The 22953-nt window shown below is 37.0% G+C and overlaps 2 protein-coding genes across 2 annotated transcripts in view; one reads left to right on the forward strand and one right to left on the reverse strand.

The window, feature by feature from the left end:
• LOC119259636 (acyl-CoA-binding protein-like) overlaps positions 1–19408 on the forward strand; it is a 44524-nt gene extending 25116 nt beyond the window's left edge. The window contains exon 2 of the mRNA XM_037528604.2: positions 19217–19408. Coding sequence (XP_037384501.1) covers positions 19217–19408 — 192 coding nt within the window. The remainder of the gene's footprint in view (positions 1–19216) is intronic.
• Positions 1–22953, reverse strand: part of AFF3 (ALF transcription elongation factor 3) — a 479720-nt gene that overhangs the window by 127462 nt on the left and 329305 nt on the right. The gene's annotated exons all lie outside the window — the stretch shown is intronic.

The following is a 22953-nucleotide window of genomic DNA, read 5'->3' on the forward strand; positions in this document are numbered from 1 at the left end:
ACAGAAGGTTCCTAAGTGGTATGATTTGGTAGGCTATTTTTGGGGTCTGGGAATGCTCAGAAATGTTTCCAGGTAAATTGACTACCAAAGTCAACTGCCAAATCAGAATAACTTTTCTTTCAGATAGCAGGGGAAACCTGTAATCAGTTTGAAATTATTTGCATTGCTGTCTGTAAATCCCCTCCTTGCTTACCCCATATGCTGATCGATTCTGCAGAACAATGCTGTCTAACTAGAAATACAATGTGAACCACTTATGTAGTTCAAACATTTCTAGTAGTTGGGTTAAAAGAGTAGAAAGAAATGTTCAAATAAATTTTAATAATGTATTTGTTTAACCCAATATACTCCAAATATTGTCATTTCAAGATGGAATCAATGAAAAATAACTAATAAGATAATTTACATATTTTTGTATGTAGCATTGAAGTCTTGTGTGCATTTTACACTTACAGCTCATCTCAGTTCTGACTCTCTACATTTCAGTCTTTGATTGTCATCCATGTCTGAAAGTTCTGGGACAGGACAGCACAGCTCTAGTTTCCATAGTGGGGATACTCTGTCACAGCACAGGTGGTTCAGGGCCCACATCAGCCCTCCACTCACTGAGTTTCCCAGTGGGCTCTGAGTACCCTTAATACTGAGAGGTGTATACAGCTTGAATCATAATTCGTTAACTACCCAACAACCAGGACATTCAGTGCCAGGTACATATACCTATGAACATAAACATATTCTTTTTTTTTTTTTTTTTGTCAGCTCTCTTGAGATAGGTTGACAGTGTGTCCCTAAAATACAAGGGGAAAAGTCTAGGAAGTGCATTTTCCTGTGAAAACTGATCTCACATGCGTGAGAGATTATAACCATACAGGAGGGAAGAGATGGGGCTACCCCTGCCTCTCTCCCATGTTTTCATTAGCTCCAACATTTAGCTCGAACAACCCGAATAAGCAGATTTCTGAAACTAACAAGGCAACACTGTATTTTCACTTTCTTATCTGTAAGTGATGGAATTTCATTTGTAATGCAGAATTCTGAGAATTCATGCACACGTATAAGCACTTTAGTGCCATAAAGTAAGAGAGTTGATGGAGATGCTGAAATGAAGTATCTGTAAAAATCAAGACGATCAATCACAGAGTCATTTTCCCTAGCCAAAGAACTCTCTAAAATCTGTGAAAAGATTACTTGTGTGTGGGAAGTACCCAAACCAGTCCAACATGGCACTTACTAACATTAGTCATTGCCTTCCCTGGGGGTATTCACTCTGCTCAGCCCGAGGGCCTCACACAACAGTTATCTGTCCAAATCCATTCAAACAAAATTGATTGTTTTTTTGGTGAGGGGTACAGATAAAATTCTCAAATGAATTGCACAAGAAATCAATTTGACATATTATCACATAAAATCTTGGCTGCTTGAAAGAACTGTAAAAAGTTTTATTAACATAGCTTCATTCTCTTCCAACTCCTCAAACTAACATCATGCAGTGTTACAGCATCAAGACTCGGAGAGCCTTGAGGAAGCTAACATGGCTGCATCCCAGCTGAACAGTATGCAATTTTAATCTGCTTTATCCTATGCTTCTATTATTTAAATGTTGCATTGCATTTAATGTAAAAGGTCAAATCCAGGGTGTATATCAGCAATACGCACAGTTACATCTGTATCTACTTAGCTTTCTACAAAAGAAAAATCAAGTGAGATTTATTATTATATGACACTGACCCTCTTCTTTCTCTAGTGTACCTCTGGAGTTCCAGAATTTGGACTAACAAAAGCTCTGTATATCTTATAGCACAGCATGTGATGTCTGTGTTCTAGTGGAATTCTTGCTGGCTATGGGGAAGGAGCCTGAACAACCTTGCAATTCCTTTTGCGCTTCTCTTCTACTAATTATTTGGGGATGAGCCCTTGCCAGGCCTTGAAGAGTTGAAGTCATTGGTCCCTCAACCTGGCATGAGGCTCTTCCCTCCACAAGGATTCACCAGCAACAGAGTGGGGAGGAGAATGGGTGGATTTACTGAAATACACTGCTGAGGGGAACAGAAGATGAGATAGGAGAGGTCTGCTGTGCCATAATGTGGGTCAGCTCCCTGGCTGGCAATCAAACTCAGGCCATAGAGGTGATAGCAGGACTTAGCCTAGGCCACCAGTGAGGCCCCCTTCACACACACATGTTGTTGTTGAAGACATGATGCAGTAGAACTCAAAAACATTGTTTTATGAACATAAATAAGGTAGTAAGCAAATATCCACTGTTGTATATTTGTATGCTGCCAACATACCTACCAACCTACATGACAAAGTCACAGCTATCATGTTCTATGACGTTAATGTCTATTTTTTTCTCTAAATTTTTTTCTAAAATTTATCTTATTCTCAGACTGTTCAAAATAGAATCCCAAGGGTGTATCATCTGTAGGAATGGATAATGGTGGAATTCTCTGTTGTTCCTGGACTTAACCCAAAGCTCCAAGAACCAGACCATCTCTAAACTTCTCCAAGCTTGAAAAAACTCTACTCTATGCAACAAATATGAGAGAGCCATCCCTGCTTTTGGACTGATGTGTTAGCAGCTTATTTGTGTGCTTTAAAGCTCATTTCTCTGACTCTAGGGGAGATAGATATCTTCCAACACCACTAACTCTGAAGTATTGGGGTCAAACTAGGCATCCCTTTTAGTGTGCTGACACTCTAGAAGTCTGCCTGTGACTCATCTCTTGGACTGCCCTGCATTGGGGTGCTAGGTGGCTATCACTAAGATGCTCAGAGGATTTGGAAATTCTACCTCAAGTTCAACACAAGCATTGTTGATACTGGCTAGCTATGTTCATACAAAACAATTCAAGCACTCTGAGTCACTTTGGGAATCTGGATTTCTTGAACTTTTCAAATTCAAACAGAGGAAAACTTTTCTATCAGTATAGGTGGTGCCAATTATTTTTACTCACTTAAGCACTTAACAAGGCTCACCCTTTACCCATTAGCACTCTTAAACATTTTAGGCATTCAGTCATCAGTGTTTTGTAACTTCCATCATAGACACCCTGTACCCATTTTATTAGATTTAAACCAAAGTATTTAATTTTCTTTGAAGCAATTGTAAATAGTACTGTATTTTTAATTTGGTTCCTACTTTTTGGTACTTAAAAACACAGTTGATCTTATATCCTTTAATTTTACAGGACTGATTTATTAGTCATACTTGGTATTTTCTCTACACAGACAAACATATTGTCTCCAAATAATTAGATTTTATTTGTTCTTTTTCAGGATCTATGCTTCTATTTCTTTTTCTTGACATATTGCTGGGATTAGAACTTCCAGTAATACATTGAACGAGAGTGGTGACAGTGAACATCCATATCTTGCTCTTGATCTTAAAGGGAAAGCATTGAACTTTCACTAGTAAGTATGATGTTAGCTGCTAGCTGTTAAGTATTTTACAGATGTTTTTTAAGAGGTTGAGGAAGTTCCCCTCTATTCTCTTGGTATACTGAGAATTCTTAATTAATGGGTGCCAAATTTTATCATGCTTTTTCTGTATGTATTGATACGATCATATTCCTTTAGTTTTTTAGCCTGTTGACACAGATTACAATGGTTGATTTTTCATATTGATGTCTCAGTGGATGGCTGGAAAGACCAGTCAGGAGCCCATAAAAAAATATGAGTGTTAAGGATCTTGATTTAGGAGGTATATAAGATGACAGAGAACATCTAAGATGACAGAGATAAGAGCTAAAGATGTGGGAATGGTTGAGATCACTATAAGGTAGAGGTAGAGAAAAAGAAAAGATATAGGCCGAGGTCTGAATCCTGGCAAGAAAACCAAGAGAATGCAGTAGAATGGCAGACAAGTAATAGATGGTCCAATGTGGCATAATCAGCGGGGTCACAGACTGCAGTGATAACAAAAAAGTTGATGGGAAAGGACCACTCGTTTGGCCAAGAGACAAATAGGTCATGGTAGCCTACAGAGCACAGATGTCAGAATCCAGGTGTCATGGACAGATGGTTAGGAAGGAGGCCCGTGAGAAATTATACGAATGCGAGAAAGATAGAGATTGACAAAGAGAGACAGAGACAGAAGGAGGTTAGTAGCTGCAATGGTTGATGATGTGGTTGTTTTTGTTTTGTTTGTGAAAATATTACAGGCCCAGGTAGCAAAAGCACCTAAGAACAGAACAGAGGGGCCTGGATAAGGAGGGAAGAGATGAGGTTAGGCCTGAGTACCAGAGAGAAAAGGATCAGATATTTCTCTCTCTGGGATGTGAGTGATGCAGGCAGGGATGAAGTAAGCTGGGAAAAAGTTTTAGGTGAAAACAATGGAAATACTGGATGTTGCTCCAAAGGCTCTATAATATAACTAGATTATTTTTCTTTTTATTCACTTCCTCCACCCTCTTTTTTGGGCTGAAATTAATGTGATGCAGTTTAGGGCAAAGATGTTTCAAATATGACTAATCATTATAATTAATTAGGAAATGTTTCAAAAATACAGATCCCTAGGCTCAAACCCAGTCACACTGAAACTGAATCTCTGATGGAAGGGTGAAGAATCTTCATTTTAAAGCCTCCTTGGTAATTCTGTTGTTTAGCTGGATTGGGACCTCCTGGCCATCATTTTCAACTGAGGACATGGATCAGAATCAGGAGCAGGCACTGTCAGACCCAGACTCTGCAGAGCCAGGTGTCTATATTTTTAAGTTTCCCAGGTGATCTGACATGTGCCCATCTGGTCAAGAACCTCAGTGAGGAGATTGGCTTGAAAAACTAGTTGGGTAAGATATTTGAATTCACCCACACTGATTAGTCCTGTTATTTATGTCACTTCACAATTTTCTTTGGCCTAGTAAAACAGACTCTCCTAGTTAAACAGCACCTGTTTCCAACCTGGCTGTTACAGGTGGACTGATGTGGTTCCCTGTGGCTTCCCAGGCCTGTGTGCAGCCAGGCCTGCAGCACGGTCTCCAGCTCTCACAAGAGATACGGGCTAAGGAACTTTTTGAAGTCTCTTTAAGGGAAAGCATATGAAATTGCATTATTTCTCTAAACTTATCATACCATGTGCCCCCTAAGAAAAACAATAAGAAGAATGGAAGAAAGATGGCAGAAAAAACAATGATGGTTCTAATTTCACTAACTTGGAAAAAATATATTATTGGTAGATTCATAATTAATTAGTTATAAAGTTCCTTGAACTATTAGGTCAATTGAAAAAAAGCAGCAGCAGCAGCAATAATACAGCAATAACTACAGAAATGAGAGTATGGAACTTCGTTCTTTGGCTTTGAGGAAACTGTAAACCCAGCCCTTTAAAGCCTCTTGAAAAATGCAATTTTTTTTTTAATCCAAAAAGGAGGTGTGATCTAATTCCTGTGCCAGTAACCCCAACATATTATCTGTTGGACTCTCAGTTTACAACACAGCTGGAAAAGTCAGTTCCTCTACCCTTTATAGGACACTCACATTTGCATACTCGGCCGACAGTACAAGCCTCAAAGAATGTATCCCCCTAATGTAATAATCCCACTATTGAAACACTAAAGATATAATAGTAACATGAAAATATTCTTACCCTGATGAAGGCTGGCTCCAACTGTGACTTAGTAAGTCAAAAACTAGTAAACTTGCTTGTAAAAACATTCTTAAATTCCAGATGTTATTTTCTCCCGTCCAGTGTTAAAAAGCCATCTCCTACAAAGCTGTCACATCTCCGATGTGTCTCAGGTTAAGGCAAGAGCCTCTTGCTTACAGTAATTTGGTTAGAAATTGAAGAAAAAAAATCTGTTTTGAAACTTTCAGGTAATATTTTTTAACTAAAAAAAAACAAAGGCCAACTTCACACATCTAGCAGAACTGAGTGATTTCTAAGCAGAGGTCAATTCTTTTCCACATTACATATGTGACAGTGTTTTTTGCTTTTCAGTGCCAGGCAAACAAACAAAAAGGTTATCCATGAAGTTTCAAATGAGTCTTAGTAACATAAACTGAAGTCAGTTAGCGTTCTTTTATGTTGAATTACTGAAGCCACTCACTGAAAAACCAAAGTCCTCCTTTCAATTAATAAAGATTGGTGGTATTCTAACAAAGCTAAAAGCTCAGAATCTTCCAATTCCAAATCTTTCCATTCCAGTACTAGCTTCCTTATTCAGATGTTAATAGGATTCCTGCTCCCCGCCTCCCCCAAACACACCCAATGTTCAGGCTGCAGAATCTGTAAAACAGACTTTTTCCATCCTCTGACCTCAGTTTTAAGATTTCTTTCTTGTAAAATGTTAGTTATTTTACTTGGCAGATTGCCAGAATTCATTCTTTCACTCTTTATCCTTTTATTACTTTATCTCTTCTCCCTCTTTTCTTCATCTTATCTATCATCTATTCTTTGACAAGTTATGGGTTTAAAGTCCAGTTAGATCTACAGCCTATGTGGTATTTGGCAGGGTCGCTAGAATTAGCAAATAAAAATATGGAATGCACAGTTAAATTTGAATTTTAGGTGAAAAAACAGATATTTAGTATAAGTATGTCCCAAATATTGTATTGGGGTATATTTACACTAAAAAAACTCCTTGTTAATCTGAAATTCAAATTTAACCGGGTGTCTTGTATTTTATCTGGCAACCCTAGTTTGGAGGTTATACAGAGGGATAGAAAAAAAAAAACAACAAAGACATCCATTTACAACTCCTGGAAGAAGAGAAATTTCCATTCCTATCCTTCTGAATGCTTTTTGTCTAGGTAAAACATTCCCCATGGCATTACTTTACTTTTGACTCATAAAGTTTTACTGAAAGCACCCCAGAGCATACCACATCCTGACATTGAAGAAACCCACCTCTGGTTCAGGTCTCCACTCAGCATCACCTGAATCCACAACTTGCAAAATTGTTCCCCCAGGCTACATGGGATCACATTTCAGCAACAAAATCATACAAATACTCTAATTTTAATTGATTATATTCTTCAAAATTTGAACATCAAATCTACTATTTTCAAAGGTACTAAGAATTTCACACATGAGGCAACTGAGCATGATTAGCAATAATAATCATTAGGAAAAAAACAACAGAATTCAAGCGTACTTCAAAATGTTATATAATGATTACCTCTTGGACATTTTGAAAGATAAAAGCACTGATATGTTCCAGACATTTAAAGATACAATAAAGATCTTAATTATCTTAATTATTAATTCAAGTGTATTTTCCAACATCCAAGTACACCTAGGGGTGTTACATAATAAGGAAATGCTCTTCTCTTGTTCAGGGATGCATTAATAGTCAGTATCTTGGAAATTTTTAAAGTCCAATGCTGACACGGAGGCTGCAAAGGGTGTGATTAAAAAAACCCTGGGCTCACTAGTCCCACTGAGTTCAAATGCCAGCTCTGTCATACATTAGCTGTGTGACTCTGGGCAGGTAACTCACCCTCTCTGTACATCATTTCCCTTATCTGTAAATAGGTATAACCATCCCAGAGAGCTGTGAGAATGATATGAGTAAAATACTTAGAAGAATACCCAGCATATAGTAAGTGCTCAGTAAATTTTGAAGGTGTCATATGACCTAGCCCAAACCATAATAGGAAAACAAAAGTCAAAGAATCAGAGAATATCTCCATTTTTAAAATTAGCCCATAAAAAATTTTTTTGATGGCCAAATGAATAATATTCAAATTATAAATAGCAATATTTTATATATTTACCCACTAAAAATCCATCATGTTTTCTTTAAAGTTTTTATTTTATTAAAGATCTCTGTATTTAGATTATTGGGATATGTGTGAAAATAACTTTATATTATTTCAAGAAGTGAAGCTATATTGTTAACAATTCTACACAACTATCGGTCGTTTTTCTTGTCTCGTCCTGCTTATTATTCTCTTTAATTTCCCAAATTCCAAAAGCATATAAATAACACTTTCTCCCTCATCCCCAAAAGCCAATTAATCTAACTCAATCCTCAGTTTGGATGTTAAACAGACTTCTAAAGGAAACAATCCCCCGTCACTGGTTTCCTGCCACCTGGACACTTCCACCTCATGTATTTGTGTTCTGGGTTCCAGCAGAGTCCCACAGCACTAGATTTACCAGGATACACAGCTCAGGTGTTTGTATTCTGAGGTAGGGTTGAAGAAAGAGTGGGTTCAAGTCAGATCTCTCTGGGGTAACATCTTGGTTTGACCACACTACCTGTGTGAGCTGAGTCTTTGTTCTTATAAAAAGGGAGATTTCTTTCTGGCTTCCACTTTTTCAAGTTGCTATGAGGATTCAAAGAGTGGGTTGATACATAGGGAGATCCCCTATTTCAGTTTATACCTGCTGTCACTGCATAACTGTCATCTCATATTATGTAGTTGTCCTATTTTTATAATGCATTTATTTAGTATTCAATATTTGTTACCTCTTAATCATGATGTACTGATACTTGTGTTATTCTGAAGAAATGCTTTACCATGGAATTCTCATTTTAAAAGCAAGAATGGTCTTTTCTTATTTTATTTTTTAATAAACTATCTTTTTCTTCCATCCTTGTTAATTTTTAGACAGTGTAAGATTTCTTCCTTCAGGTGTGGTCACCACAGTTCTCCCAGCACCAAAGCACCCACAGTCCATCACCAAAGTCCATTGTGCTCTCCCCACTGCCTCCTGTCTTCACCCCTTCCCCATCCCCTCTCCTCCTGCTTGCCTCGTTTTCTACAGTCAGCTTTCAAGGCTTATCTTTGTACCTTTGTTTAGTTTCTCTGTATTCCACATATAAGTAAAACCATCTGGTATTTTATCTTTCTCCTTCTGACTTATTTTGCTTAGCATAATCCCCTCCAGCTCTAACCATGTTGCTACAAATGGCATGAGTTTATCTTTTTTGATTACTGAGTAGTATTCCATTGTGTATATTTACATCTTCTTGATTCATTCTTTTGTTCTGGGGCATTTAGGTCGTTTCCATATCTTGGCTATTGTGAACAGCACTACAATAAACATAGGAGTGCAGGTTTCCTTTCAAATTAGTGTTTTTGTGAGAAGTGGTCTTTTTAACATTAAAATGTGAGTGTGTGTGCATGTGAGAGTTTGGTCGCCTGCTTGTTATTCATCTCCTGTCCCTTTGCATATTTTACTCGCTTAAGAAGGTAAAAGTAGAGATGGAATTCTCTGTGGTAGAAAATTGCGGGCAGACATTTAAATATTTTACATGCTTTGGTGGGGTCATGTGAGCGCTGCTTTACCAAAATATACCATGCCAACAGCAGAAGGCCCTCTGAGGTGAGCGAGTAAGCAGGTGGGCCAGGCCGGGAAGCTGTCCATTTTACTTCAGCCAGCCATTTAGGTTGTCAGAGTGATTGCAGACTCCAGCCTCTACTACTTCCGAAACCTCCATCACTGCACAGAAATTCCACTTCACTCACCATCTGGAAAAGGCTTCTTCTTGCCTCCTCCCCCAAGTCTTCTCACAGACTCTGTGAGGACATAATTCTCTTGACAACATGGAGGGAGGGCAGACAGTAAGGGCTTGTAGGGAAATACCAGCCCTCTGTTCAGAAGCAGGATTTCTTTCATAATATCTCTTCTACTTTACGGGCTCTCTACACCAGACCTCCTAAACCGGTGCCTCAGAGAGGCCCTGCAATGTCACTGCTAACTCTTAAAGCCTCTGTGAACCAACACACTTCTTTTCTGTAATATGACATATAATAAAGTAAAAATGCACCTCATTGGACTGTTGTGAGAACTAAAGACGACAACATGTCCAGTAGAGTACCTGGCACAGAACAGACACTGACTCAGTGGGAAGTAGCATTAAGGGTACCAGGCTGCCAGAGAAGGGATGAGCAGGAGCAGTGTGGGGTGCAAAGAAAAATCTGTGATCTGGGGAAGGAGAGAGAGGGGGTGAATTTGGTTTGTAAATATACAAACTCTGCATTTTGGAAGCTTGTATCTTAATTAAAATCTGTATAATAGAAAGAGCTAATCTAGCTAATGGCATTTTTGAAAGAAGATACATAAAATACACAGCTCATGCGTTCCTGTCATCCTTTGTGTTATTTTTGCATGCATTCATTTATTCATATTAATAATTTTTTATTGAAAAGGTATTATGTGCCAAATGTTGGGCAAGGCTTCAATGCAAGAGTATGAAGATGCTTTATGAAAGGAAACATTTGGAGGAAGCATAATCAGTCTGTTAATGTCAGGCAATATTTATTGATTACTCACTGCAATTACTATACTTTCCCACAGCCCAAGTGACTCCTCAGAAAAACATTGCCATCTGCTAAAGCTACAGTGAAGACAGAGTAGCTAAAGCTTATTAATTAATGTCTCTGTGGACTGGAAGAGCTCATTGCAAAGATGCCAACTCACTTCCAGAGACTGTGCCCACCTTAATAATTAAATGAAGAAAGCAGTTGCTCATGTGGTCTAATTAGGGGAGGCTGAAAAGATTTCCTTGGTTGTGTGACACAGCTTCAAGATCTACTTTTTGAGTCTCTGAATGGGTCCCCAAATTTTCTGAGTGAGTGTTGAATGCTTTGGGTTAAAACTTTCCTTGACCCTGTTAGAATGCTTCCAGGTTTTGAGGGGGCACTGCTTGGTGCCCATAGACCAGTGCCCCTGGCAGTGTGGCCAAAGAGAGGGCCTGGGGCAGATCTCAGTGTGAACAGACTCACTGGATGCAAAGCTCGGACAAGTTTCTTAACCTTGTTCCACCTTGGTCTCTGAATCTGTAAACACGGGAAAGAAGAACTCCCTTTCAAAGCTCTTGGGAGGACTGAAGAGATTATTTATACAAGGCAAGAAATAGGGCATTCCTTTGGCACAAAGTATCTTGTCAGTTGGTCAGTAACCTCATTGTGAACATTGGGTAATAAAAGTGATTTTGTGTGGTCTGACCTGCATTTAAAAATATTAAGAATGGAAAATGTCAGAATAATGGGAGGTAAGGTTTTGTGACACTTTTATTTCAGTGAATACACTCTTGGGGGAGGGGGTCTTATGTAAAATGTATTTCTGACTATGTATGTTTTGTTCAAAAACAGTTTGAGATGGGTACAAACCCAGAATAACTGGCAGCAGGAACTTGAAGAGAGATTTGTACACACATGTTCACAGCAACATTATTCAGAATAACCAAAAAGTAGAAGCAACCCAAGTATCCTCTGGTGAAAGAATGGGTAGGCAAAATGTATGGATGCACAATAGAATGTTATTCAGCCTTTTAAAGGAAAGAAATGCCAATGTGCCCACAGCATGTACAAACCTCAGAGACATATGCTAAGTGAAATAAACCAGTCACAAAAGGATAGATATCATATGAGTCCACTTTTTTTTTTTTTTTTTTTTTTTTTTATAGAGGCATGTTTTTATTTATTATTTATTTGTTTGTTTGTTTTTGTTTATACATGCACTGGGCACAGTCAGAAGCACGGGAGGGTGAGAGAATTCACCAGAGCCAGAGCGGGGAGCAGAGCAGGCAGAAGGACCGAAGTACACTGCTGAGGGGAGCAGCGGGCGGCAGGAGAGGTCTGCGCGCCATGTGGGACCCTCCTCCGGTGGCCGGGGAGCAGCCGGGGATCGAACCGGAGCCGCAGAGGCCGCGGGCAGCTTCGCAACCCAGCGCTCAACCGCTGCGCCACCGGGGAGGCCCCATATGAGTCCACTTAAATGAGGTATATAGTCAAAATAATAGCGACAAAAGCAGAGGGGTGGTTTCTAGGATAGCATAGCAGTAGCATAGTAGCATAGCAGTGTGAGGGTATTAGACACTAATGAATGACATACTTAAAAATGGTTAAGGTGATCAGATTTACATTATGTGTATTCTATCACAACTATTGTTAGAAACCATTAAATTAAAAGAAAAAGTCTGGGAAGCCCTGGTGTGGATAATACCCTGAGGAGAGGTATATTTGCCAGGAGCCTCAGAGCAGAGGAAAGAGAAAGTGTGAGCCTCTGGGAAGTGCAGCAGGGGACAGACAAGCAGTCTCCCCAGTTTTGCTGAACAGTCCTCTTTTATCACCTCTGGGACTGTGGGACTTTCCGTCTGGTGTAAGAACTCGGGAGGTAAGACTTGTAGTTTGTTCTGAAATGGCATAATTTCCAATCTTCTTTTTTAGGGTTCATTTGGTGTTTTAACTTGAGAGTAAACCATATAACAGCATCATCTAGTTTCTCCCCCAGGTAAAACTCGAATAGTCTCCTCACTGCTCTTCTCTAACATTTCCCAGCCCCAATCTCAATACCAGCACCTGAATACTGGTGCTGACAGCATTTAGGTCAAGTTCTGAATCAAGGTCTCCTTCATCCACTGGATAAGACACACCTCTTGAAGACCTTCCGTTTAATTTGTCCATCTACATAATGAGGGGCCCCAAACATTCCTAAAAGCCTTTCCTATTTTATTTTTTATTCCCGTTGTCTAAGAGTTGCAGAAACAGGATCTGGTCTATTTTCTCCAGGCAAAGGCTGTACACTAAGTTTCTCATTTTTTAAGCAGACAGGATCCTGGCAAATTACTAAAACAGATACAGGAAGGAAGGCTCTTGGGAACAGACATATCCTAGACTAAAAGAATAGCCACAGTTCATCATTTTAGATGTGGATCACTATGGCCAAAATAAATATCAGGAAGGTTTCAAATTTCTCTGAAAAAACAGCTTCTATCAGTAACAGTTCTCAAATTGACTTTGATCTCTCAACTTCTAGAACACAGCATAAGATCAGTTCATGTAAACTTATTAAATGCACATGCATAAATGATAGATTTCTTTATATATTGAGCATATCATTATTCTTCTGCATTTTTTTTCATAGTTAAATTTTCTAAGCTAATTCCACAATGGGCATGAGAAATTTTTACTGAATACTATTATGGATTGCATATTTGTATCCTTCTCCCCCTTTCTTCTCTCCACCCCCCTCAATTCTTAGGTTGAAATTTTAACCCCCAATGTGATGATGAGGCCTTTGGGAGGTAATTAGGTCATAAGGGTAAAGCCCTTGTGAATGGGATTAGTGCCCTTATAAGAAAAGACACCAGAGAGCTTGCTGCCTTCTCTCGGCTGTGCAGCTGAGGACACAGCGAGAGCTAAGTTGTCTGCAAACTAAGAAAGGGGCCATCACCATCACACTGGATCTGCCAACACCTTTATCCTGGACTTCCCAGCCTCCAGAACTTTGAGAAATACATTTCTGTTGTTTATTAACCTTGCAGTGTACAGTAGTTTGTTATAGCAGCCTGAACTAAGAATAGACAAACACTTTCACTGATGTAAACATGCTTTACTGTTCATCTTTATAAATGACTCACTTAGAAGGGACACACTTAGAAGGGACCATTGGGCATCATCTAGACCTGCTCTGTTTCACCAATCAATGACATCCAAGTCTTTGAAGACATTTAAAAATCGAAGTTAGTGTTGCAGGTGAATTCTTTAGCCTCCTCCAGGCCATTTGTCTCTTCACTGGAGGGATAAGCCGTGTATTCTGTGTCTATTGTCTGAAAGTTTTGAGAAAAGCTTAAACTTTTCTTTACCACCCAGCTTCACTCCTTTCAAACTTTTGTTTTTACCACCCTGTAATCCTTTCTTAATCTTCCAGTTTGTTTTTAAAGGAGAGATTAAAATTCTGATTAAGCTCTGATCAGTACAAATGAGATATGGCTGTTGTCTAGTTTTGTAAGTCATGAATCCTAGTATGCTAGCAGTAATAACTGTTTGTCAAGCACCTCGTAGGTAATGGGCACTTCCCATATGTTAATTCTAACTACTGTACTAACTTTGGAGAATAACCTTTCATGAGACACTCTTATTAAGTCTAACCTTATAATGATTTCTAATTATTTCACTGTGCAATGTGCACACCTGATGAACCAGTTTCTGTCTGTCTCATTTTATTTTATTTTATTTTTTTTTTAAAGATTTATTTATTTATTTATTTATTTATTTATTTATTTATTTATTTATTTATTATTTATACAAGCATTGGGTACAGTCAGAAGTGCGGGAGGGTGAGAGAATTCACCAGAGCCAGAGCAGGGAGCAGAACAGGCAGAAGGACCGAAGTACACTGCTGAGGGGAGCAGCGGGTGGCAGGAGAGGTCTGCGCGCCATGTGGGACCTTCCTCCGGTGGCCGGGGAGCAGCCGGGGATCGAACTGGCGCTGCAGAGGCTGTGGGCAGCTTCGCAACCCAGCGCTCAACCGCTGCGCCACCGGGGAGGCCCTCATTTTATTTTTTTTTTTTCCCTCTAGGAATTTGATTCTTTCTGCTTAATCTTGTTTCTTTATGAAGGTCATTTCACATCTTCATTTATTCTTTAAAGTTATAATTACTTTGCTCAGTTGAGGGCCATTTACAAATAGAAGGGTCTTCCCATAGGATTTTTCCACCTGGCTATGCAATAGACTTCTGACTGGAGATTTGTTAGTGGTGGGCAAATCTGAATTATGCGCACAGTGTGGCCAATTTGTGGCCTACACAGTATCTTAGAAATCTCTGCTTGCTCATTTAATACAGATTATAATCTACAGGATTTCAGTCTACTCATCTCTTTCTTTTCAGGCATCACCTAAAGACTTGTACTTCCTGCGATAGTTCCTGCCTCCAGAACAACTACAGAAAGAGTTGTAACACAACAGCAGAATGGTGCAGTGTTAGTTAAAAGACTGGCTTCCTTAGGTCTAAATCCTGGTGATGGAGCTTGAAAGGATAATGCTAAATGAAATAAGTCAGATAGAGAAAGATAAATACTGGATGTAGCTAGAAATATGTGGAATATAAAGTAACTAAATTAATAGTCAGATAAAGACAAGCTGAGAAACTAACCCTTGATAGCTGACTACAGAACTGAGACACCAAGGTGGAAAGAGAGAGAGAAAGGGAAAGAATAGGGAGGCACAATGATTTGTGGTGGTGGCGCATGGGGCTGGTAGTAGGTGCACTATGGTGGTAATACTTGATGGGGATACCCATCAAGTTATCCTCTGGGAGTTTTATGGTTTTGTGTACATAGGCTCTAACCTTGTTCTTCTTCAAGACTGCTTTGTTACGTTTTTGCTTTTTTATAAAAATTTTAGAATCAATTTGCCATTTTCTACAAAAGTGTCCTGCTGACCATTTGATCAATGTTGGATTGAATCTAAAAATCAATATGAGAAAAAAATTGACTTATTAATATTATAGAGTCTTTCAATTTAGGAATCTTTCTCTATTTAGTTAGGTCTTAAATTTTTCTCATCAATGTTTTATAGTTTGTACTTACATGACTTGCTAAATTGATTACATATTTTATATCATAAATGGATTTTTAAAATTTTATTTTCCAATTGCTTATTGCTAATAAATATAACACAATTGATTTTTGTACATTGATCTCACCAAGTTCAGTTATTGATTCTTATTAGATTTGTTAGTATTTTCTCTATAACCAACCCCTCATTTCAATCTTTATATCTATTCTTTTTTTTTTTTGCCTATTAAACTGAGGAGAGCCTCCAGTACAATCTTGAATAGAGATAAAAGCAGATATGATTACTATGTCCTTGATCTTAATGAACTACAATCCTAAGACAATGTTTGGTGTTTCACTATTAAATATAATGTTAGCAGTAGGTTTTCTGGTAGATGTCCTTTATAAGACTGAATAAATTCTCTTCTTGTCCTAGTTTGCCAAGAATTTTTAAATTCATGAATGGGTGTTGAATTATGCCAAATGAGCTTTCCAGCTAAGGATCATATGGTTTTTCTCTTTTATTCTATTAATATGGTGGATTACATTAATTAACTTTCTAATGTTAAATCAATCATGCATTCCTTTGATAAAGAACACTTAGTCAGAATGAATTCTAACCCTGTCATACATCACTGGATTATATATGCTAATATATTGTTAAGAATTTTTGCAATATTTATGAGGGATATTGGATTATAGTTTTCTCTTCTGATAAGGCTTTATATCTGATTTTGGTATCAGGGCATATCAAACCATTGCATAAGGTTATAAGGGTATGCAATGAATAGGATTTTTTTCCCTTTTCTAATTTCTGACAGTTTGTCTAAGCATGGCAGTTCATTTGTTGGTGTTTCATTGGTATAAACATTTCTTTAAAATTAAAAAAAATCTAATATAGGTCATTTTTTTTGTAAGCCATAAAGAAATGAATATATTTAGATAGCTTAGAACAGTGGTAAATAATAAACAGTTCAATTAATATTACCGATTACAAAGTTTTTCAGAGACAGCAGTTTTGTTCTTTCACATATAAAACTGGAATTCATAGTATATTCAAATAAATAAAATTTCAACCCAAATTTCTTAGTTACCTATCTTATACAAAGCATATTTGACACTACAGGCAATAAAAATGAATGTTATATCATTTTTACCCAAAAGTTGTTTAACATCCGATGGGAAAAAAAAGAGAAGGCAGACAACTATTTACAACACAAATTTACAACATGGCAGAAGAGTTTAATAAAGGGTCATGTTCTTAGTCTCTCTCTTCTCCAGATACTCTAGCCCACTTTTGGTTTCTGAAATACCAATTCTTTTGCTGTCCCAGGATCTTGTATTCACTATTCCTTTGATAGGTTATTCTCATAGGAGATCTGGTTCCTTTTGCTCATTTGGGTTTCAGTTTAGGTATTATCTCCTTAGAGAGGCATTCTCTGAGCACCCTTTAAAAATTTGGTTCCTTCTAGAAATTTTCTATCACAGCACCCTGTTTTTATTTTTAATACCTAGTATTTTAGCAACTTATAATTTTTATTCTAATTAACCTGTTTAATTGCTTGTCTTATTGACTAGAAGGCAACTTCAGGAGGGAAAGGTCTTTAAGAGCAATAGGGCCTTTTCTTTAACAGTATTAGAGTCATTCAGACTATTTCTTTCTGTGGCAGTGTGGTAAATTGCATGTTTTTTAAAAAGGGAATTGGCTATTCCATCTAAGTTGTGAAATAAATTGGATAGTATTTAAAAATCTATATTATTATTTAAATTTCTGTAGGATGTGCAGTGATGTGCTCTCATTGCTGATATTGGTAATTTGTTTTTCCTCTTTTCTCTTGATTAGTCTTGTCAGCATTTTGTTAATTTGATTAGTCTTTCAAAAGAACCAAATTTTGATTTCATTTATTTTCTCTATTGTTTGTTAATTTCTGTGCCTATCTTTATTATGCATTTCTTCCTAATTATTTTATTTAATTTCTTCATTTTTAGTCTCAAAATGACAACATAAGTTCTTGAAGATCTAGTTTATTTTTTCTAATATAAACATGGTTATACATTTCCCTTTTCTTGTGTTTACTGTTTTAGTGTGTTAATACATTTATAAATTGCACTTTCATTTTCACTTAATTAAAATGACTTTTTAATTTCTCTTCTTACATATTTTTGAGCTCAAAGATTACCTAGAAATGTTATTTGACTCTCAATTATTAGGGATTCTCTAGAAATTTTATTACTACTAAACTGTAATGTAATTATGCTGTGATCATAGAACATATGCTGTATCATTTTAATTCTATGCAATTTATTGGTACTTCTTTTATTACTCACAATAAGTCTACCTTGGAGAATGCTTCACGTGCATTTGATAAGATTCTGTAACTTACAGTTGTTGGGTGTAGTGTTCAATAAATGTGAGTCCTAATACTTTGTTGAATTTTTCTATCAAAACTACTATCGTAGGGCCTCCCCTGGTGGCGCAGCGGTTGAGCGCTGGGTTGCGAAGCTGCCCTCAGCCCCTGCAGTGCTGGTTCGATCCCCAGCTGCCAGCGAGGGTCCCGTATGGCGCGCAGACCTCTCCTGCCTCGCCCGCTGCTCCCCTCAGCAGTGTATTTCCTTGGTCTGCCTGTTCTGTTCCCTGCTCTGGCTCTGGTGAAGTCTCTCATCCTCCCACGCTTCTGACCATGCCCAGTGCTTGTATAAATAAATAAATAATCTTAAAAACCAAAAACCAAAACAAACAAAAAAACTACTATCGTAGACTTGCTAGATTTGTTTCACCATTTTTGGAGTTGTATTTGTAAATACATATGTGTTCTCCAGTAAGTGAACATTTTAGCATGATGAAATGTCCTTTTAACCTCTCTTGATATGATCTGAGGTCTGTCTGGCAGTATGAAATGTCACACCAGGGCCTCCCTTAGGTGCAGGGGTTAAAGTCTCAGTGCTTCAAGTTATTGCAGCCACTGCTCCATGAGTTTGATCCCTGGCCAGGAAGCTAACCCACATAGAGCAGAAGACCTCTTCTTGCCCACTGCTTCCTTCAGCAGTATATTTCAGTGATCTGCCTGTTCTGCTCCCAACTGTCTCTGGTAAATCCTCTCACCCCCCTCCCCATACCTTTGGCCTATACCCCAGTTCTTGAATGCATAAATAAAAATAAATCTTTTAAAAAATATTTATGTCACACTAGCTTTCTAATGCTTACTATTTACAAGTCTATCTTTTCCATTTTCTGTCTTTAACCTCTTTGTGTTTAATTAAAATGGCCTGTCTTTCAATACTGAATTTTTATAGATAGTATGACAATCTCTACTTTTAATTGGAATTTTTAGTCCATTTACATTTAATGCGATTACAGATGTGGTTGGGTTCAGGCTTATTATTTTTGTATTTCTTTTCCACTGATGGCTTCTCTTTTTTTGTTTCTTTGCTTGTTACTTCCTATCATTTCTTTGTAGAAATCTATTTTTTGAGGTATTTTAATTATGCTAATGACTTTTCAGTTATGTTCTCCCCCCAATATTTGTTTATGGTGATTTTTTTTTAGGTAATATATTGTGCATTCTTAACTTATCCCCAATTTAATTAGATTTAACATTATATTTAACATGTAAGAAACTGAAGTTGTGCAGTATTTGCCCTATCTTGTACTATTTTTGTCATATACTTTATAGCTATATATATCATAAATCTGACAAAAGTATTTCTTACATTAAACTTATATTAACCCATATAAGGAGATATTTATTTTAACTATATTTGTTTTATTTATAATAAATTATATTTATTATATAAATATTGTTACATAAATATATTTATATTGTAATATATTATATTTATAATAAATATTACATTTATTATAAAAAGGAGATATTTCTTTCTCATAGGCTGCACATCTGTCTGGTAAATAGACCTGCTTGGCAAATTTCCTTTATCATTTACTAGACTGCAGGCCTAGTCGAAATAAATTCTGTCAGATGAATAGATACTGTTCATCTATAGCCACTACAAACAAGCAACTGTGGGTGATGTAAATACAGAACGGCCTGGAATGATGGACTTCAAAGGCAAAGCCAAGTGGGATGCCTGGAATGGACTGAAAGGGGCTTCCAAGGACAATGTCATGAAAGCTTACATCGCCAAAGTAGAAGAACTGAAGGGAAAATATGGACTATAAGGGACTGGATTGGGCTGCCAGCCACACATTTCACCTAAACTTTTATAATGCCTTGCTTTTCTAATACTGTGGATAAAGTGAAATAATGAAAATAACCTGTTAACACAGTTCCTCAAGACTGGCCAGGATACAGCTCTAGCATATTAGGGACTGAAGTGGTCACTGACTTTTAAGTAGTTTTTATCTGTAAGTCAATTAAAAGTGCATTTGTTACTTTAAAAAAATTTAAAAAAAAGAAATAAATTCTGTCAGATTTTGTATATTTAACTATATCTTTATTTCAGCTTCAATTTTGAAGGATATATTTTCTAGATTTAGAATTCCAGTGTGGCAGTTCTTTATCTTTTTTGTCTTCTAATATCTTAATAATATTGTTACACTGTATTGTAGCCAATGTATTGATAATTTGTGATGGGAATTATTCAGTTAATTATATTATCACTACACTACATATTTTTTTTTAAACTTTTGGCAACTTTCAAGATTTTCTTTTTATCTTCAGTTTTTAGCAATTTGACTATGATGTTCCATAGTGGGGTTTTATTTGTATTATTCTGTTTCTTGGATTTGTAAATTTATGTTTTCATTCAGTTTGGAAAGTTTTCAGTTGTTATTTATTCAACTACTTTTATGATACATTTTATCTGTCTTCTCTTTCTGGGACTCCAATTGCATGTATAGCAGACTGCTTGATATTGTCCCATGGTTCTTGAGGCTCTGTCATTGTTTTTAAATCATTACTCTCACTGTTCTTATATGGATAATTCTTATTGATCTGAATTTATGTTTATTTATCCTTTTTATTTGGTCATTTACATTCTTCAGTTAAGTATGTCAAGTAAAATTTCCATGTCAAAAATTTTATTTTTTACTTCTAGAATTTTCATTAGATTCTCCTTAGCAGTTTCCAGTTCCCTACTGAGATTCCTTGTTTCAGCCATCCTGACCATGTTTTCCTTTAATAACACTTTGAAGTTTGTGTCTGTAAAATTTAACTCCAAATATATTAAAGACATGTATGTAAGACCTTTAACTATAAAATGCTATGAAGAAAACATAGGCAAACACTCCATGGCATTGGCTACAGAAATGTCTTTGGGGATTTAGCTCCAATGACAAGAGAAGCAAAAGCAAAAACAAACACATGGGATTACATCAAACAAAAAGTTTCAGTGCAGTGAAAAGAATGATCAGTAAAACAAAAAGATACCCTACTGAATGTGGGCTGATATCCAAGCATATAGAAAAAGGATGTAACTCAAAAAGAAAAACGTTAACCCCATCAAAAAATGGGCAGAAGAACTTAAATAGGCATGTCTTTAAAGAAGACATAAAGATGATGATGAATAGGCATGTGAAAAAATGTTCATCAACACTTATCATAAGGGAAATGCAAATCAAAACCACAATGAGATACCATCTTACACTGGTGAGAATGGCCCACATCAAAAAGGCCAGAAATGACAAGTGTCGGTGAGGATGTGGAGAAAAAGGAATCCTCATAAAATGTTGGTGGGAATGTAAATTGGCCCAGTCCCTATGAAAGACAGTATGGAGGTTTCTCAAAATATTAAAAATAGACCTACTGTATGACCCAACAATTCCACTCCTACATATCTACCCAAAGAATACAAAACACTAATTTGAATGGATGTATGTATTCCTATGTTTATGTAGACCAATTAAAAACAACTAAGTTATGGAAACATTCTAAGTGCCCAAGGACAGAGTTGATCAGAAAAATATGGTGTATATATACAGTGGAATACTAGCCAGTTACAACAAAAAGATGAACTCCTACCATTTGCAACAACATGGATGCAATTGGAGAGGATAATGCTAAGCAAAATAAGTCAGAAGGAGAAAGACAAAAATCCAAATGGCCGCATTTATATGTAGAATATAGAGAAACATTATAAAGGGTCAGTCAAAACCAAACCAATAACAAACTCTTGACATCTGACTGAAGAACTGGATTAACTGGAGGGAAGGCTGGTGGGGGCGGGAATTGGGGAAAGAAGTAGGGTGGGAGTCGAGGATGGAAGGGGGCCCAATAGAACATGATGGAGGATTATTGGTACAGTTGGTGTACTGGAGGTGGGGATGGTGTAAATATATATATTTGTAGAGATTTAAACTTATAACCCCAAAGCAGATACAATAACATGAACTACATTAACCTCGATAAACGTAATTTGATTAAAAAAAGTCTGTGTCTGAAAATTCCAATATAAAAGTCATCTCAAAGTCTATTATAGTGACTACTTTTCTTGACTATGGACCACAACTTCCTAAATTCTTCACACACCCTTTAATTTTTGATTAGAAAATGAATATTGTGAATTATATTTTATGTTGACTTTTTTTTAATCAGGCAATTAAATTGCTAATTGATATCCTCAAACATGTGAATGCTTAGGTTATGTTTGTACTTTGCCCTTAGTTTTAGGATGAATTCTTTATTCCTAAAGCATGAACATTTTGAAGTTTCCAAAGGAAATCCAAGGTGTGTACTAAGTCCCTCTAAGTGGGGTTCAAATTCCAAACTCTACAGGCAGTAGTTGTAGACAGCAGGCAGCTGCTGAAATCTCTGCTTAGTCTTGTCAGCTGTTTACCTATTGTTTTTCACTGGGATCACTGGCATCTCATCTCTGCCCTTGCCCATAGACATGCAGGTTAGGAGTCTCCAGGGATTAAGGTGATTAAGGTGAATTTATAGACAGATTTGGAGCTCTATTCTCATTGCCTCTCTCCTTTCTGGAATTTCCTTCCTTAAATCCCAGCCACTCTGGCAGTTCTGTACTCACTTCTGACACTTCAAGTCTCCATGACTAAGACAGAGAGCTGCTCTTTGTGGATTGGGGAGGAGCCTCAGGGGAAAGCTGTTTAAATGTAGATCTCACCCAACCCAATTTGCTTCTTTCAAGGATCAAATTCCCAATATGTTTTTTAACATATTTGTCAGAGTTTATAATGGTTCTCTTCAGGAGAATTAATTCAATAGAAGCTCTTCCATCATTAACATAACTGGTACCCTCTACATTCCAATTCATGGGATTTTTGTAGGCTAAGAATGCACTGTACTTTTCATCTTTCTGAATACTCACAGGAATTTTAAATAATATATTCTGAAGGAATCCTCAGCAGTTATCCAGAATGACCAGGCAGTGACTGTCTAAAACTTATGATTAATTCCCTGCTAAGAGGCCAACAAGCAAAGATGCTTCTTCGGGAAATGAATTCTGTGTGGAGACTCCCAACTTTATACTACAATTTAAACCCATACAGTGGACTTGAAATGACTCACAGAGTTATGGAATTACACAGACAGAGGAAATGTATAGGCATTATTGAAGCCAACTCTGACTCACTAAACCATGAATGTGAAAGAGGTATTTTCCCTTTGCCTTGTGTGTATATTATCTATAGTTTACTTTGCTCAACTTCAATCCCTCCAGCTACTAGGGAGTTCATCATTTTGGGTTTTGTTTTACTTAGATTTTCTCCCTTTGTTTCATCTTTATCTTTGGCATCTGTATACTCCT

This window comes from Talpa occidentalis, unplaced genomic scaffold, assembly GCF_014898055.3.
Source record: "Talpa occidentalis isolate TD23 unplaced genomic scaffold, MPIMG_talOcc4v2.1 talOcc4.5, whole genome shotgun sequence".
Taxonomy (NCBI): Eukaryota; Metazoa; Chordata; class Mammalia; order Eulipotyphla; family Talpidae; genus Talpa; species Talpa occidentalis.